A 19,145-nucleotide genomic window follows, 5' to 3' on the forward strand; every position below is an offset into this window, starting at 1 on the left:
CTGTTTCTCTCTCTCCCTCTCTCTCTTGCTCTTTGTACTGCATAAGCCATCCTACTCCTTGCTATTGGCTTGTCATGACTAGCCTCAGGAAAGGTTGCTCAATGTTAATGTTTGACAAGTAGGAAGAAGGGCCTTGGCTGCCATATCTATCAGCCTTTGACAACACAACCACACTCTTTCAGTTCTCCTTCAGACTCAAGAGTTTGTTTGCCACTTTGAGAAGGAGGCGCATATTCAAATCAAAAGGACAAACCTAAGAAAGACGCCATGGGTGAGTCAGTTTATGGCTTTTTCTCATAGATGAGTAGACTTTCTCTCGGTTTAATAGTATTTTTTCTCGGTTTTTGGTCAAACACAAAGGACACTGGTGACAAAACTGAGCTGGTCTTTGTGTGTTTAATGCAGTGGTACCACTAAATAGCTTCACATACTGTACACTGAACATATGCATTTGTGTTTGCTCAACATGAGGGTAAACTTATTTGTGTCCACAGATCTTTAAGTCAGTGAGTGTTTAAAATAAAAACCCAAATGGCTTTTCTGCAAGTTGTTGGCTTTCTTGATACTGCAAGAAAATACTCATGTGGAAAATATGGTTTTCTGTGAGTGAGGAAAGATCCCTGACAAGCGTGCAGTGGACAGTTTATCCATAATAATCCACATTTACTTGCAGCTTGTATTCTTGGCCAGAGCTTTCTAGTGCTTTTGAAATGTCAAGACACATCAACTTGTGAGGCAAGTACACACCAGCCTTTGAATGAAGAATCTGATTTTCTGCCCCATTTACGGCTCCGCCACTACAGAGGTGCTGGTGCTGGTCGACTTCGAGGGCACCATGGCAGACGAGCTCGCTATCAGTGCGGGGGATGTGGTCGAAAAAGTCACCAAGGCAGGAGAGGAGGGGTGGCTGGAGGGGCAGCTGAGGGGAAAGAGAGGCATCTTCCCTGCCAACTTTGTCAAGGTATGTTGACATGACACTGTTCTGTAATTGTACTGTGTGTTCATGTCTGCATGTGTGTGTGTGTGTGTGTGTGTGTGTTACAATAAGCCTTGTTTTGTTTTGTCATCACAGGAGGTGCCGGTCTATTTGACAGGAGACAGCAAGAGGGAACCACGAAGCATCAGAAAAAGTACAGTCGCCTTTACTCTTTCTTACTCTTGCTATAGTTTAAAGATGAAATATTCCCTTGAGATGTATTTTTGTTCATTTTATTGTGATGAGACACTCAGACGTATCTATAACTCAAAAAATCCAACTGACTTTTATCATCTTTTCCCCCAAATCATGCGATCTAATATTTCAAATTAAAACAACAACTTCATCTTCTCAAAAGTGCAACATTTCTCCCTAAAGGAGTACATTTTGCTGGGAGTTGGTATCGCATAAATCTGATTGTGTACAAGATCCCGAGTTAACTGCCCTCTGGCATCACAGTGTTGTCTGTTTTCAGTTCCCCTCATTGAAGAGGTGATTTTATTACATTAAATGTACTCAGGTCTACACATGCAATGTCAATAAACCACTTCTCTCAGCTTGCACAAGCTAAAAAAAAAAAACATGAAAATATTTGACAATGCTATTCAACTCAGGTTGGTTTCTCGGCTGAAACCTTTATGGTCTAAAATTGCAAGTGCTAAATATTGTGGTCAGTGTGGTGCATGATAGTACAGCAAGCAAGATGACTGTGAATACCACATCCTTACTACACAAAGATTGATTATACTGTATGAACATAAAGACCTACAGAGAAGCTTTGATGGATCGGACACATAAGGAAGATGAAAAAGGCCCCACAGTGCCCATAATCAGACTTGACTACTCTACCTTCTATCAAGCTAAACATACAACTATTGAGCTCTAGTTTCTTCACCTGCAGTGGCAGCAGGTTATTAACCTTACACACCTGTCTGTCAATGTGGCTGGCGGTGGTTCTCTGTGTTTTCAGCAAAGAAGATGAAACCCACAAGGAAATGCGAGGCAATGTTCGCCTACAGCCCTTCCAATGAGGATGAGCTGGAGCTAGTTGTTGGGGAGACAATTGAGATCATCAGAGAGGTAAAGTCATTTAGAATCCCTGCTGAAATATTCACAGGTGAACTGACATAACTGACTTCAATTCTGCACACTCAGCAAAGGAGTGGTTGTCAGCTGCTATTGAGTTGCCTGAAGCACCTGCTAAAACCTGAGAATTATATACATCAAAATGTTGAACCGGTTTCCCAAGTTCAATCATTGTCACTGTGTCACATTCTCTTTGTCTTTGGCTGCAGTGCCAATATGACGTAGTCTCTATGACAAACAGCTTCAAGGAAATGCATGTGACTTTACATTCTGTCTTCCTCATATCTTTATCACAGATTGAAGATGGATGGTGGATGGGGGTGAAAAATGGCAAAGTGGGGGCATTTCCTTCAAATTTTGTCAGAGAAATCTTTGTTTCTCCTAAAGGTTGGTAAATCCAAAGCCATGTGTGTTTTCTTTATGGATAATCTAAACTTATATTTAAAAAAAACACTGCCGATCTCATTATAACTTACTCTTTTGACAGACATCATGCACAGTGAGGGCAAGGCCAGACCCAAACTCACAGATGCTCTGTTCAGTAAGGATGTACGTAACATTGAAATAACTTTCCTATAACATATATGGATCATTTTCCTTCCATTTACATTTTGTTTTTGTCTCCATGAAGATATCACAAAGAGCAAGTGTAAGGAATACAGAACATAACAGTAAGTCAAAGTTTCTCACAAGTGCAGTTTAAGTTTAGCAAGCTAAAATGTTTGACACAGTTTCTAATTTTGAACAGTATGTCCAAAAGCAGCCAGACAGGTTTATCTATACCTTAAAATACTGTCAACACTCCAGAGGATTCCAGTACTTTCACCTGACTGGTAAATGGGTGTGGTAAGGAATAAATACTTCCAGTAAACAGGCTTGATTAATCACTGTCTATTCTTACAACACAGTGGAGTTTCAGTTAGAGATGAGTGGTTTGCTCTGTAAATGTTTCACACAGGGCTGATCAGATTAGTCATTGTTGGATAAATCTTTACCATTACAATTAATGTATAACACAATGCCCAGGTCCTTTATAAATGGTAACCATGTTGTCTCCATGTGTCTGCAGTGAAGGAGTGTTGCCAGGTCATGTTTGACTACAAGGCCAAAGCAGGGGACGAACTGGAGCTGACTAAAGGAGATGTTGTTGTGATACTGAGCAAGGTTTGAGCACATTTTATTATCTGGCATGACACGTTTGTCATGATGTCATACTTTTAACAGACTTATAAATTCCCCCGGGAGCAATTTCTTATCTTGTTATAGTAAGAAGCTGCATATATATACAGTATGTATCTAGCCAAACCAGTTGTGTCACACTCCAGGAAATCATATGTGCACATGATGACAAACATGTTCCAATGTCACAAATCTAACGGCTGTAAAAATGACGAGGCATTATGTGGGGAAAACCCAAAGAGGGTCTGAAGTGGACTGATGACGAAGCAGCCGGGTCTTGTGCTTGACCGTGCGGTAACCTCATGTCCCAGAAGACCACTCAGTGTTGGAGCTTCTAATGTGACTCTTTAATCTCCATCTGAAGGAAACAGAAGATGAAGGCTGGTGGGAGGGAGAGCTGAACGGACGCTGTGGCTTCTTTCCTGATAACTTCGTCATGGTGATACCACCAGTGGACAGTTTACAAGTGAGTGGACCTGACACACTAACTGAAATAAAGTGCATCTTCATTGGACCGGACCTTTCTTATCGTTAAGGAGTGTTTGACCATTGCAGGGCACTGCCATGAACCCATGGACATGCTTTACCGTAACTAATAGTACCTAATACTTCTATTATTTTTGAAATGTCTGTAAATTGCAAAGTACCTAATGTGTGTTTATTTTCAACTGGCTGGTATTTTGTGTTACTTAAGTCTGCAGCCTGCACACAGTGACTCAGGGTTGAAGTTAACATCCTCTCTGTTGGAATTACTCACTGAAAATTCCCTCAGTGGAAACAGTGTGTTGAATAGAGGTGTCTTAATACACGGGGGGATATACTAGCAAGCCTGTTGAGTTTTTCCGTTTCTCCTCCTCTAGTCTGGAAACACAAGCCAACCGCCTGCACGCAAAGTCAGCAAGAAACTTTCAGGTAAGAGAACAACATCGATCAAACACAGCAGCACAGGAACAGATGTGAGGTTGAGCTTCGTGTTTTTAGAGGTTCTCTTCTGACTCATATGGTTTCTGGCTGTAGTGGTGTTTGGCCTGGCAGTGTGCTGCTCACAGTCTGGACATTGATGGCCTGTTGTTTTAGCAGATGGAGAAACTGGCAGCATTCCTGGTTGGGCACTTTTTTTGGCTTGTGGTAGAAAAGCAGTCAATAAAGGAACCCTGGAATACCTTCAAGCCCTTACACTACTGCTTCTACATATCAATTCACTACAATTATACCTTTAATTATACAATTCAAAAATAACTGTGTGTATTAAACCACACAGTTGAAAACTTACAATAACTACTGGATTCCAAATTCTCCTCAGAAGATTGATCATCATTATTCATAATTTTTTTTTTACACAATGTTTGTAGATTTTTAGATACAGGAAGGACAATTTTCACCAAATGTGCCGATTGTCGTTAGAGTTCTATAAAGATAAGATGTTCCTGCCTCTATTGTTTCAGACCTAGCTGTTACATAAAGAAACTATTTCTGACGTAGTGCAATCAGATATCTTGACTAAAAGTATGCACCTAGTCTGTCCTGGAGCACGTAATAAATAAACTCAGTGTAGCTCAGTTGCTGTCTCTCAAAGTTTTCTCCGTACTGAGAAAGTCAACATATAAAAGGATTTATTTTTATTCAAACAATAATCTGAACATTATTTCCATTGTTTATGTTTTCAGATTTGGTGCATTTAACAGTGAGTGCAACATTAGGAACATTATTTTAACTTTAACGTCTGAATAGCCTTATTATCATGTTAATTGGAAAATAACCAAGAAACAAAAAAATCTCCAATCAGGTTTACAAAGTAAACATATATTTGAGCTTATTTGTCATTGCTGCTTTTGTTTTAGATCATGTGTTATTTAAGTCAGGTGATTTAAAAACCCTGAGTATGCATTAACAGCATTTGAAAGAAGAAGATGTCAAGTCTGCAAGCTGCACTGAGCAGGATGTGGCTTACAGTCAAGTTTCGGCTGAGGAATGCTGTCAGTGGTGCATGTTGCAAATTTAGCACATTTTTGGAACCAACGAAACAACAAATATGTCGCTTTATACTTCTGGATTTACTTTAGAAAATTCAAAATGCACACTCATCAAAACATCTATGGTGAAACAGAGAGATGAAAACAGTGCTCTCACACACAGAGTGCACTTCCACTTAAAGCTGTCACCTGGACCAACTGAATATCAGCTCCATCTCACATTCTGTGTTGCCACCACATTATAGTCATTATAGCATTATTTCCCCCTGCACACTATCACTCACAAGAATTCTCACAGGAAGTCTCAGACTATAGTGAAATGGGGGATGGTTAGAGTGGTCATGTGACACAGTTCAAGAGTCTTGGAGGAAACAAGGCGGTGGAGGTGGGGATGCGAGGGGAGAGAGCTCTGTCACAGAGATTTTCACAACCAGCCCAAGGAGCAGCATTTGAGCTACTACTGCTGTGTGGATGGTTTGCTTAAGAGGGAATGTTACACAATGCTTTGAATAGTCAAGGTAGGCTTCCTGTATTTTTATTCAGTCTGTTGTTGTCTGAGCCTGAGTCCTAAAAGCTTTTAGGGAAAGCGTTGTTGTTTTTTTCTTGAGGGCAATGCTTTACAGTTTTTTTTTTTTACTTTTTATGTACACTTTTCTATTTGTTTAGCAGGGGTGTAACCTGGTTTGTAAACCTTATCTGTTCTCAAACTCTTTACTTGCATGGCAAACAGGAATCACATTACCTTCAGTTGACTGAAGCTTCCTAATTTAAGCATCTGTTCTCTCAGTCTCCAAGGTGAACTCTGTCATGGGCTGTATTATTGTGAGTGTCCCTGATGAACCTGTTGAGACCCTGGGGAACTGTTCCTCCAGTAGACTGGATGCAGCTGCAGCGATGTGCATATCATTACTTTCCCATGCAACTGCTCCTAAACTAGATTACAACTGAATTAAAAGACCATTTGCATTTCATCCCCAACACATTAAACAGTAGGCCTAAGGGTTTCTGGAATATATGAATGTAAAAATTACTCTCGCTGACTTATGAATTAAACCCATGTTTTTTTTTCTAAAGTATATTTTTGGGCTTTTGCCTTTAATCGATAGAGTAGTAGTATAGTAGTAGAGAGAGACAAGAAATGGCGAGGCAGAGAGAGGGAGAATGACTTGCAGCAAAGGGCCGCCCGAATCGGGATTCGATACTGGGCCAGCTGCAGCAAGGACTATAGCCTCTGAACATGGGGCGCCTGCTCCACCAACCGAGCCAAACAACACCCCATAAACCAATGGGGTTTTAAAGACAACAATACATTCACAAAATAACAGTTAGGAAGTCATGTATGCACTAGATTTCCAGACGGCTCCAAGTGACAATATTTTTGTAATAAAATAATTTTTCATTCACTTTTTTTCCCCATTTTTTCAGTGAGGATAGAGGCTTCAGCGATGGAGAAAGGCGGTCAAGTAAAAACAAAAGGTATGAATACCATTTTCACCCACTGTAAACATAACACTGTTGGGGAATACTCGATCTAAAAATAATGTGATGACTTTGCTGTGCAGATGAAAAACCAGAGACTAAGGACCTGAGAACCAATCCTCCAACCAAAGTCAAGCTGCCATCTATCCACAAGCCCAGTCCGCCTCCAGTCAAAGACAAACCTAACAAGCTTTTACCCAAGTGAGTTCTGCCAAACAGGTCTGGTGCTCTCTCGCACTACTGATCTCCATGCATTACCACTTAGGACTTACTGGGTAATATGTCGTGACTCGTGGACACAAATAGTGATTCATGTGCAACCTTTCTAAAGCAACACAGAGCCTTTGGGGAAATGTCAGGAACACTTTCTCCTCTTTGGTCTGGCACCAGGCGTGGAGCTTTTAGAAGTTAAAGGTTTTGGTTGCTGCCACCAGTTGCCATGGTGTCTTAAATAGAAGAATGCCAGGATGCCCGACCTTTAGTGGCTCAGTGGAAACTCTGGGATGAGTCAGATTGGGCCTAAACAGACGAGAGCAGCCCATTTCCTGTTTCCTGAGCAAAACACACACAAACATGCACACACACAAAGCTGAGAAAACAAAAACGGCCCTGTCTTGAGGGGGCTGCTAATAAGGAACAAGCTTTCTGAAAATTATTTCCAAGCAAATACTGTTGGTTTGGACGGGATAGTTTCCAGGCTTTCCTAGTGTCCTTCTTTATGTTACATAAACTCACTCTTCTCATTACCTCACATCAGATTAAACAAACAGTATGTGAAATGGTATTGAGCTTTCACTCTAGAGACAAGCCATCATTATATGTGCTGTGAAAGTAAAACACATGCCAGAACAAAACACAACTTGCAAGGAGACTTCAAGGCTTCAGCTGCCATGCTCTGCACCTGCACCCATCAGCTTTTAGGAGACCGGAAACCTCATTCAGTTTTTCTCCCTTGAGAATGTGAAGTATGAAAAACTACAAGCCACAGTTGATTTTCACCGATTGATTTTTCATTCAGTCAAAGGTGGATGTAAATTTAAACTTCTGCTTTTATTTTTAGTAAAACCAATGGCGATGCGGCTCCTCTTTCATCAAAACAACTTGAGGAGAAAGAAAACAACAAGTTTGATGGAGTGGATGTGCAGACTGAAAAGTTGAGCCACCCTACAGCAAACAGAGCCAAACCCCCCCAGAGGAGACCACCAACAGGCCTGGGGACAACAACACAAGTACGTCCAGTTGTGTGACAGCCAAATGTTGATGTAACTTTAGCCTGAAGCTCTAACAACACAGAAGGAAGGAGTTACATAATAAATGCATGAGTGTGCAACAAACACAACCTGCTAAACCAACTACTAGGTAGTATTAGCCACTATTTCTGAAGATGACCTTTGCAACTTCCCTCTACTTTATCTTGTAGGTAAACCATATGTCTGTCATACAAAGAATGAGGACAGATTTCCTTGAAATGCATATTTTAGTTGATCGTTTTTATACCCATCTTTATATTGCAGAGACGTTTTCTCGTGTCAGGTGATTTCTAGCAGACAGAAATCAAGGAACAGAAAAAAAGGTTTTCCAATCAATACCATGGGTGGTAGATATTTTATAGGCTCTATCTGCCTCACCCAGGCTATAAAGGTCCAGCAAAAGAAGAGAAGTTATTGCAACAGAGGAAGAGATAAGAATTGTTGCACTTGCACCCTCAATACATCAGGAAGAAACTATGTGACGTGTTTGAACCAGAGAAAGGCCCGATAGTGGAAGACACACCCCAAGTTTTCATTAGCTGTCTACATTCTTTCTTTATGTAACAAGTTTAGGCCTGATCCCTAGGGTATTAAATGTTATCCTGAGAAATAAAGGAGCATAATCTCTAAATTATCCTTTTAAGGTCTGACTGCTCAAAAGAGATTACAACAGGTCGTGCGCAATGATGTCATTTACTACTAGAGAATTTAACTGACTTAAACTGACCTGTGAACACATAAAGCACATGTTTTGTTTTTTTGAAAAACCTTTATTTAACCAGGTAAAGCTTATTGAGATATAGAATCTCTTTTTCAAAAGCGACCTGGCCAAGAGGCAGCAAAATTACAAGTACGAGCAGTAATACAAATTAAATAACAATAGTTCAATAAATAAAAATGAAATGATCAGGGATAGATTGTGTTTGTTTTTCAGTTTCTAGTCTAAATTTAATTGTTATGTAATTTCTATTCATTTGGATGAGTCAGTGTTTTACCCTGAAGCCTATTAAGTTCATTGGTCTGCACAGTGTAATGGAAAGCCACCTTATTCATTGCAGGGTACAGAAAATCTGCTGCCATCGCCAGCAAAGCCTGAACATTGCCCTAAGACACCGCCTCCTGTTCGACCAGCACCACCCAAAGTAGCTGTGGATGGTAGAACTGTGACCAATAAAGAAGAGCCGAGCGTGGAGAGCCTACAGGCCGAGATCAAAGAGCTGCGGATGGCTCTGGATCTGCTACAGACACGACACGAGTGAGTAACACTCATCTGAAATGTGGGCATGTGAGTGGCAGAGACGTGTTTATTTTTAATACTAAATTCGAAAACAGTCTTGTCATCTTAAATCACAAAGAGTGACTTCAAAACATTAGGAATTGTTTCTTATCTTCTGACTGAGATGGTGAAGACGCCTCCTCTTTTCCCAGTTGAATTTCTCATGTTTGAAGACTTCAGCGCACACAGGAAGTGACTAATCAAAACCTAAGAGAGAAATACAAGCTGTGTAGTTAACTTGAGTGCTTCATCCTGCAAAAAAAAACTGGGCTCCACAATGTCACATCTTTGGCATCTGTTGTCTCTTTGATTGCTTTGATGTGAAACATCACAGAGCCCTGGCTGGTAAGCACGAGCCATGCTTCGTGTTAACACGTGATTCCCTGCCCACTTAACTTTAACCAACTGGAGCCTTGGACAATGTTTTTTGAAAACATATTTCTATTTTAAATTTAAAAGCATTATCTTTTATAAAAATAAGAACTAATAACACCCACTGTTCACCCACACAGTTCCTTCCCTTTGTGTAGGCGTATTCTAAGTAGCTAGTGTGACTGACATCTCCCTCCCTATCCAGTTAGGTTAGTTTTTTATGACGACTTACCCTGGAAAAATGCTTATTGATCATGACGTCACCAACCTGCACCACCCTCATGTTTTGTAAAGGCAGGTCATCAAGGTTTTAATCTCTGCCAGTCACACAAACTGTTTGCGTGTGTTTTTCCTCAGACCACTGAAACAGAGTTATAGAAATGTGTACAATTATTGGTCATTGCAGGTCAGCATCAGAAATAAACATATAATGTCAGTTAATTCAACCCACTGGCCCACCAGCCGGCCCAGCATGCATTAGAAGCAATACGACCCACAGGCCAGTGGGTAGAGATACCAAAGCATCCCTAGAGAGAGACATCCCTAGTTTTTGGACGTCACACTGTGAGAACTTGGTCCTATATTTCTGTCACTTTCTGAAGGCTGCCTTTAGCTCCATATCAGCAACTTGTCTCACACTTCAATTTAGCACGACTATTTCGCATCGACAACCGCAGATTTTCCTACATTTCTCTCACCACTGTCAACTTAGATTGCAGATGACCTAAAATTACATACCCTATCCCCGAAAAAGGGGTCATAGATATGTTGGTCAAATCAGTGTGTTAGTTGTAAACTTATTAGAACTAACTAAATGACTCCTAAATTTAATAAATTTGGAAAAATGTAGAAAAGATAAATTAAATCCTAATTAATTCATGTCATATACAAATGGCAGTGTACAGTGTAGCTGACCTATTTAGACACGATCATGTCTTTCATCTCTTCTTTTTCGGTCTCTTTTGATTAGGCAAGACATGCAGGAAGTGAAAGAAGAACTGAGGGTGCAGAGAGACAAACAACTGGCGCTGCAGGTAAGTGAAGCGCGTCTTGGGTTTTGCGTGAGTGTCTGCACTACATACTGTATTGCCAAACCAGAAGCTGTGGTTCAATCATGACTGTGGTAGTAATCTATTGTTAAACACGTCTTGTCCATACAGGAAGAAGTAAACAGTTTGAGGATGGCTGTCTGATACTCTGCCTCTCAGGCCCCCGGACTGCAAATTGAAACAAGATGAACATTTTTCTTTTGTGGAGTAGAGAGAGAGTGGGAGAGGACAAGTGAGCTCTCCCACTGCGGACAAACAAAAAGAGGGCAACGTTAGAAAGTATAGTTGACCATGGGATCAAGCCCCTTCTGCACTGGACTGAACCATCTTGATCCTCCGGAAGACTACACTGTTAAATGTTTAAACATATTTGAATGCTGGAAAGAACAAATATTGATACTCAGCGGGTTACACTTGACTGTGGATTTATGTTTTACATTGTGCTACTTCAACTGTTTATTTCTTATCATAGGTTTTACTGTATCTTTAAAATCAATGTCTCAGCAGAATATGTAATATAAGCTGTAAATAAGAGGAAATATTGTGGTTTGTCTTTTGCAAAGAAATAAAAAAAAAAGGCATCCAAAGGAGCATTGTTATCTGATGTTAGGACCTGAAATACTATTGTTAAAACGTGGACTTGCAGGTGAAATTTTGCATCAGAATGTAATACAACATGAATCCACTTGGGGGCACTGTATGTCCATTCTTCTACATCCAGAGGCGCACCATATTCAGTAAATGCTGGAATTATGTAAGTGAACTGGTGCCTCTGATCTCACAAAAACAAACAAAAGAACTCATTTCCAGAAGATTGAAATATGAAAAGACTTAAGCATTTGGCAAACAACATGTGTTAATGGATGATGCTTTAATCAGAAGAAATATTTTTAAATATGCTGCTGAAGCACCACAGGATTTATACAAAGTTTGTGGTCAGCTGCAGCATTTTTGTAGCTAAGTTGAAAAGGCATCCCATGTCACCAAGAAAACCTGACTCACTCTGAAAACTCTTAAAATAGTGACTCATAACAGTGGGAAGATTTAATAAGAAACTCTTTGCACCCATCCCAGGGAACGCTATTGAACTTGACCATGTTTGGATCCTGCCATCTTAAGAATGAGGCATATAAATCTGGTTTTGGCTCCAAATGATGGTGGTAGTAGTGGTCGTGTGTTCCTGTCTAAGCCTAAGCCTACTAGTGTTGCCCACTACAGAGCACATCTGGACAACATCTGGAGCTCATCAGGGACCGGGTGCTTCTGAAACTGCCATGGGAACGTACTATTTTTAAAAACTGTGTTGAATAATGGTGATCAAGGCCACATTCCCTCTTGGACAAAGGGTGAGAAAAACGAGCGTAAACAGACAAAAGGTCAGATGATATAGCAGAATTTTTTATAATTTTTTGGAAAATATGAAGAATGAATACTCCTCCTGTGCAAACACAAGTGGAAATTTCACTTCTTTGACTAAGGGGAACTCTAAAGTCTAGTGATGACGGGTACTGCTTACACTGCAGGCTCTCCTATAAATCATAATACCCCACTTGTGTGAATATTTGACTTGCTGGTAAGAAATGTTGTGCTGTAGGTCTCCAAACAACCCTTGTACAGTGAACTGTAACAGCAGAGAAATGTAAGGCAAGTAAGATGAACTGAAGTGTTGAAAACTGAGTCATTTTGGAGCTCAGAGGTCAGATACAAAAAGAGTCCCTAGGAGTTAAATTTAGAAATAGTGAAAGAGGAGCTGAGAAAGAACAGTCGGCCTGTGTCACACAAAAAGGTCTGGACCTATTCATAAACAAATCATATGCATGACCTCATGGGAAATATTAATAAATCTGCCACATATCAAAAAAATATCTTAACATGAGCCATTACCTGAGGGGAATCAAAATCATTACACCAGAACTGCTGTGTATGCTACATTTTATACTTCACAAAACATTCATATTTGACCAAATCTGTAATAAAAAAGAAAATCGTTTACCTATTGTAAAGTGGTTGTGTTGTAATAAGGGGATGTTTTCTGCAATCAGCCAAAGAGCCACAAATGAGAGCCTTACATCTTGTCATCTGTTTGCGTTTGAGGACATCTTTCCCACACTGTGTTGCGGTTCAGGCTCATCCATTTCCCTAAGTGGATTTTCCTCATGTTGACGTTCACTTAATTTCAGTGATGTATTGTTTTTGCAAGTACATGATTACCATCAGGCTAAAATATGTTTCTTCTAATTACATGCGTGTTTTGATTACATCCTGCAAAACGAAAAGGACACAGTTTAAAATATTCAATGGTGGGTCTTCTTGTAAAACATATTTTAGGTCCTATGATTTTGGAGTAGAAGCCAGTCACAAGAGTTTTATACAAATATAATTACACAACTACTTCAAAGAGTCCACCCCATCAACGCCTCCGATTTCTGAAAGCCCGTGACCACATGTGAGGTTTTTCCAAGACCTCAATAGAAGAAGACTTCAGTGTGGGCTGCATCTGAAAGCACAGTGGGCCCCAAGGCAAACCTGAACCCTGTCTGTTCCTCCAGCACAGTTTGTACTTTGAGGAAGACTCTAGTAGTAATTCTTGGCCTGTTCTGCTCTCCAAAGATGTTCCTCTATGCAATGCCAGCCTAAAGTTTTAACACTGAAGTTTCTGGCTCCACATTGGCCAAAAGAGAGAATGTGGACACATGCCGTACCCTGGTGAGTATTTAGTATATTTTCCCTTTTGTATAGCTTTACTAACATGCCAAGAATGCATACTTCCATGACTTCTAAATTACCAAACCCCAGAAGACTGACTTGTGATAACGTCCAGTACAAACATTCGCCCAATGCAGGGAATTCATCAACACACTGCAAGTATTGATTGAGAGCCAAACAATATTTCAGCCAGTCGCCTCACGCGAAACAGATTCATTATGGGAATCATATTTGCCATCTTCTCCATGGCTCCGTCACTCCCTACACCACAGTCAGAACAACAGCATTTTGAGAATGATAGTAATAACTTCTCCTCCCAAAAAAACACATTAAACAAAGTGCCTGACAGTATTACTGTATGGAGCCTACTATATGTTTGGGCAATTCCTCTGACAAGGAAGCAAGCAAATTAGGCTGTTTAGAGAGCATCTTCCTTCTGTGGGGCAGGCACCAGTATGACCAGTTCTAAACAAAGCATCTCCCATCAAGAAATATACTATCAAGCAAACTGAGATAAGTGTTAGTAGTTATATCAGAGGTGGGCATCAGATTAGAGATGTAGGCCTAAGCAAAATGTAGGCTAGATGCACGATATGTAAGAGAAAAACAGCCAAGCCAGCAACACACTCTGAAATATTTCTCTAAGATGACAAAATGCATAAAGTGTACGTCAAAAATAATCATGAATGTGATATTATGTTATATTAAAAAGTCATCAAATTAATCTGCATTCCTGATATTACCACCCTTCATATGTCAGTGAGCCATTGGGAAACAAAATGAATATGAAATATTTCATATGCCAAACAACCAAAAGGAGAAAAAAAAATCTATCAATGTTGGAATCCAAATCCTACACAGCATATCAGAAGAATAAGAGCAGAAGCACAGGGAGCCAGCAGAGCAAATATGAACAGAAAGTAGCAGCCAGCATCACATCAACACATGAGCAGGGAAACAGACAGTAGACTACATGAACAGCATAAGCAAATGCAGCCAGCAGATATTAGCAGCACAAGAGCACATAGGCTAGTAGCAGCCAGCCATTACCAAGGCAGCAGTGTGGACAGAAAAACAATTTAACAACAGTTCAACTAAGCAACCTGGGTTTGGAGCTGATAGCCTACTCTGTCAGAAAACATTTAGGCTAGCTAGGCTCAGTCCATCCAGTAATTTTTAACCACCTGGGCCAAACTGGAGGCTCAAACACCAACCCAGCACATCACATGGCTTAACTTAAGTCATTGCCAAATGCAGCTCAACAATGCTAATGCAACTTTCACAGTAGGATACGCTACATGTTAGAATAACAATTAGCACTTAGCTTTACTATGCACTGCTCCCAGGTGTTGTGGTCCTGAGGAGAAAAGTCCGACTTCCGGCTTGAAGTGGCGTTTCAGGACAGAAGTGACCCAACAGCCGGCGGCGACGCAAATATACGACTTTATTTTAACACATAAAACCAACTTTATGAAACATAGTTGGACTTTCAGATGGTGAGTGTTTGGAGAGAATACCACAGGGGCAGCTCCAGACAAACTGCCAGGCAGGTGCTGTCAGGTTGAACTTCCCGCCTTCCGGTGTCCTGCCGAAAAACACTGCCCCTCTACTCAGGATTGCAAGGGATGATATTGAACAAAAATCCACTGTAGGCCAACTTACTTACTGTAGCCTACTTATTGTTGTGGATCCTTGATAATTAGCACATAGCTACTAAGTAATTTCTAGTTATGTGTTGTTATGTTTTGCTATATGACATCAAAGCATTCTGCATTAATTTAGGCTATTTATCCCCATAAAATCATTGAAATCACTGTGGAGAAATACAGTAGGCACAATAAGCATTACATTTTTTTTTTTTAATTTCCTACCAAACCAAGGGTAGGCCTATACAGTTTTAAACCTTTCACCAAAATGTAGCCCAAATAGGCTACTGCTGAAACTTTTGTCCACTTAAACTCATTACAAATTATTAAGTCCATCACTCTGTTTTTTTCAAAAACTGTAAAACTTATTAAACCTCCCACAATTTCGCTCAATTGACACCAAACTTGCAGGAGCATCTTCAGATTGTAGGCTACAAACAATCCACACAGACTTTGAGCCTATGAAAATGTTTGACTGTAAACAGTATAGGCTACCATCCAATTCTTGCTAAATAGCTACATTTTCAATCTTCCTGAAAAAAATCCACTTTAAAAAAATATATATTTTCACTTCCAGCTAATTAGCTCAATGAGGTAGGCGCTGGTTCTTGGTGTCAGACGTTGTGTGTTCCAGCCCCAGCTAGGGTGATGATGACACATCAAAATGTTAGATGTCTTCACTTGGGAACACATGACAACAATCCTCTCTAAATTCCAAAACATTTCACAAACAAACAAATCAACTAGCCATTATGTGCTACAGCTTTGGAACTTTCACTTTCAAATTGCCTAATTTTTCCTAAAATTGCCCGGCCCCGACCAATGATGCGCAGCAGCTATAATTTATTTTTTAATTTTGTGTTTTAGTTTTTGAGAAGGGAAGGAAATAATTGAATTTAAAGTTACTCTGGAGCTACACATTGTTATCAGAAAATATCAACCTTTACTCTGCCAGAGCCTTGTAGAAACATAAAAGCACTAGGCCTATGGGATTCTCAGACATTTTATTATAAAAGTGTAATTCTTTAACCATAAGACAGAGACACTGAACAGAAAAAATACATGACAACAAATGACCTTTCAAACATACTGATAAAAATCTTCATCATAAATCCATGGCCCAAAGGTATACAGAGAAGAAGAGCTTTGTTGTTTATTTGTTTGACATTTGAGCATTATGAGGAGACACAAGGGGAAATAATTACAGCTTAATACTTTAATTCTGTCATTTCCTCTGCCGGAATTAACCCTGAAATATTGGCATCGATGTAATGTATTTTTAAATTCTTCCATTTTAATTGTCTTTGTGTTATATTGTAGGTAGTCTCTATCCCAAACTGATTCATATGTGTTTGTTGAAACCATGTAATTCCATTTTCCTTTTCACTGCAAACAAATAGCCTAATCTTCTTGAAACATACAGTACATACATTGTACTTATTTCTATATAAATCAAATTGTGTGCATTTCTAACCTTAAGCGCCATACATTTAACAGACTGATTACTTCAAGTGTCCTTCAGCTCCCACATTCATACTCCATCTTTTCCAAATGAACCAACCAGTTGTTAAGACATCTCTTGATTTAAGTTCGTATAGTCAGTTGAAAATAACATTGCTTATTGAAGTGCAATATCTCAAAGTTCAGCTCTGTCTGAGCCAAGTACATATCAAAGCTGGCACATCACTGTCCTGACATGTGTCCATGTGTCATTTGTGTCAACACAGTTTCTCAAGTCTTGCAGGCTTCAGGAACACCAGGCCAGATATAAGGTCTTTGTTACTCCTTCACAGAGTTTACAGTATTTCCCTTGCAGCCTCTTAGTAGTAATGCACTCTTCCAATGGTCCCCGTTCCCGTCCCCAGGATGTCAGGTTGGCCGTTCCTCCAGATCTCACGTATGATACGTTCCCTCTCCTCCAGCCGCTGTGCCCGCTCCAGCTCTTCGGCTGAAGTAAATACGTTCACACTCAGCGTCCCGTCTGACTGGCTGCTATGATTACCAACAGGGATTTCTGTGCTGGGCAAAGGGATCGGGGCCTCTACATCATCCACCTCTTCATCTTCGTCCTCCTCGCTCTCCTCCTCCTCACTGATGTCCTTTAATTGTTTCTTCTCAGGTGTGGAGGTGGCCACTTTGGTCCGTGGCTTGCAAGAGATGCGGATGACCAGGAGGCAGAGCGTCAGCACCAGGCCGAAACACACTCCCAGAACAAAGTAAAGGCCAAAGCTCTCTGGGTTTGCTGCAGAGAAGACACACATGAACAACAACAGTTAAATGTTGTCACATCATTAACAGAAGTCAGAGTAGATGCTGTGCTGGGCTGCAGAGTGAGGCCTACCTTTAATGTGTGCATAAGCGGCTATGCTGTTGCTAAGGAGGTCCATTTCTTTCTTCTTCGCATCCATGGTGAGCTTGACTTTGTTTTCTTCACACCTGAAAAACAACAAACATGTGACACCATGTTAAATCTGACTTTAATGTGTAATGCAGATAGACTTTAATGCTCCTCCAGTTGTCAAACACCCTTCCTCCAGTGTTATATTCTGAGCCGTGCTTGGATGTCAAACCCACTGACCACAACAGTTCTTGATACGCCTCAGGGTGGGTGGGATGAGGCCTCCAAGTGTCACACAAAAGCTCCTCTGTGTTTTATTTAAGCACTGGCTTCATCTGGGATTGTCATAACGCATTTGGCACATGGCCTTTCTGCCTCTGCCTCTGCCATGCTCTCTGAATCATGACAGCCCTCTGTAAATGAGGTCAAGTGTCAATTTCCCAAGCGGCCACAAAGGACTCTTTCCCCTCTGATAGGACTTCCAGATCAATCTGTGAGGCTCAGAGGAAAAGGCCAAAGTGTTGTTGACTTATTTGTAATGTTTGGACTCGGTGTCCCTGACATTTAAGCTGTCTATCTTCCTGGCATCCTGTTAGTATGAGGAGCCCTATTGTGTTTTTAACTGTTCCTGTCTGCAGTGGTGACTCCTATAACTCTCCCAAGGAAGTCTTTCTGAAAGTAAAAACCTGTGGAGCCATTCACGGGATGAGGTACAGTACAAGAGCATCTCAAGTTCATTGTAATTTGCAGTCTGTTTTTTGTTTTCAGTAGTTATCTGTATCCAGTCCTCTGTGTTACCTTCATGCTACCTCCTCGCTCTGTAGCTTTTGTCTCCAGGAGAAACAAATCTGTTTCTCATCTGCAACCAAACATTTATTGGATTTGCCTGCATGGAATACCACACCAAGGTCGTGTTGCACTGTTGGGTCTTTCTGTATTTCCTCTGTTAACCTTACCAAGCTCCCCTCCCTCTCCACCCTGCAGCCCTTTCCTGCTGACTCTGGTTTTTCTCCGCCACTTTGCCATTTTGTCAACAATTTCCACCTCCCCGGCTTGATGACATCATGGTGTTGCCCCATGAGGCACATAGTGTTGATGGCAACCGGGTTCAAACTAAAAGGAACGTGGCTTTAATCCTTCCAGTTAGTGTTAGCACCGCTCCCCTTTAACATGTGCTTTGTGTTGTGGCTGGCTGTGGAAAAAAAAAAAACACCCTGTTCATGTGAAATGATGATGAACTCTGAAGTCGTCCGACGGCAACCCGTGTTCACTGCTCTCTAAGTCGAACCACATGTCATTAAGCCTACACATGGATCATATGGATGTCCTCAAATTGCACAAACCACATGTTTGTGTTTGCATTTACCTCTAAATTACATCCACTGATAACCTCAGAGCCTGATCTCTATCATGGTGTGAATACCTCAGTGATTTATGAAGCATTTGGGCTTATTTGTTGACACGGCTTTCAGTAAACCATATGTGACGTGTCCCACTAATGAACATTAAAACACGGCAAACACTCTCCTTTAAAAACAGGAGTAAATACACAAGGAAGAACAGAGAGAGAGAATGAAACTTACCACAAAATGAAACTTTGGAGTGTGTCCTCAGTCCCAGCTCATAGTGTAATGGGAGGTTGGAGAAGAGATGCAAAATGATCACGATTCTCTCTTTTTCTCTCCCTTGCTGTTGGACCGTGATCTTTGGTCCTCAGGCTAAACAGTTCATTTGGCCACCCTGAGACAAGAGCAAACACACGCACACACACACACACACAGAGAGAGAGAGGGAGAGAGACAGAGAGACACACAC

General features: G+C 40.7%; 2 protein-coding genes across 3 annotated transcripts; one reads left to right on the forward strand and one right to left on the reverse strand.

Annotated features, from left to right (window-relative positions):
- Positions 1-142: 142 nt before the first annotated feature.
- mnmip1 (manchette microtubule inner protein 1) lies at positions 143-11,973 on the forward strand. Its single transcript, XM_085802421.1, has 16 exons — positions 143-271; positions 804-961; positions 1,073-1,130; positions 1,947-2,056; positions 2,359-2,449; positions 2,550-2,611; positions 2,694-2,733; positions 3,132-3,226; positions 3,606-3,707; positions 4,102-4,153; positions 6,640-6,690; positions 6,777-6,894; positions 7,754-7,922; positions 9,002-9,198; positions 10,562-10,625; positions 10,752-11,973. The coding sequence occupies exons 1-16, from the start codon at positions 268-270 to the stop codon at positions 10,782-10,784; spliced, it is 1,404 nt and encodes a 467-aa protein (XP_085658547.1). The 5' UTR covers positions 143-267; the 3' UTR covers positions 10,785-11,973.
- Positions 11,974-16,148: 4,175 nt separating this feature from the next.
- Positions 16,149-18,987, reverse strand: eva1ba (eva-1 homolog Ba (C. elegans)). Of its 2 annotated transcripts, none has more exons than XM_085802423.1 (3): positions 18,914-18,987; positions 17,334-17,428; positions 16,149-17,234 (listed from the first exon to the last, which is right to left on the reverse strand). In XM_085802423.1, the coding sequence occupies exons 2-3, from the start codon at positions 17,398-17,400 to the stop codon at positions 16,813-16,815; spliced, it is 489 nt and encodes a 162-aa protein (XP_085658549.1). In that variant the 5' UTR covers positions 17,401-17,428; positions 18,914-18,987; the 3' UTR covers positions 16,149-16,812. The 2 variants fall into 2 exon arrangements, with proteins under 2 accessions (XP_085658549.1, XP_085658550.1); XM_085802424.1 differs by having other exon boundaries at positions 17,571-18,987.
- Between the last annotated feature and the right edge of the window lie 158 nt (positions 18,988-19,145).

This window comes from Trachurus japonicus, chromosome 16 (assembly GCF_045865225.1).
Source record: "Trachurus japonicus isolate A0001 chromosome 16, Traja_1.0".
In the NCBI taxonomy this organism is placed as follows: domain Eukaryota; kingdom Metazoa; phylum Chordata; class Actinopteri; order Carangiformes; family Carangidae; genus Trachurus; species Trachurus japonicus.

Bases quoted from the DNA above. Each gene is read 5' to 3' on its own strand.
- mnmip1 (XM_085802421.1), top strand. The intron at 2,734-3,131 runs GTAAGTCAAAGT...ATGTGTCTGCAG, and splicing joins AAGGAATACAGAACATAACA to TGAAGGAGTGTTGCCAGGTC. The intron at 6,691-6,776 runs GTATGAATACCA...TTTGCTGTGCAG, and splicing joins CGGTCAAGTAAAAACAAAAG to ATGAAAAACCAGAGACTAAG.
- eva1ba (XM_085802423.1), bottom strand. From the start codon at position 17,400: ATGGATGCGAAGAAGAAAGAAATGGACCTCCTTAGCAACAGCATAGCC. The intron at 17,235-17,333 runs GTAGGCCTCACT...TCTTCTCTGCAG, and splicing joins CGCTTATGCACACATTAAAG to CAAACCCAGAGAGCTTTGGC.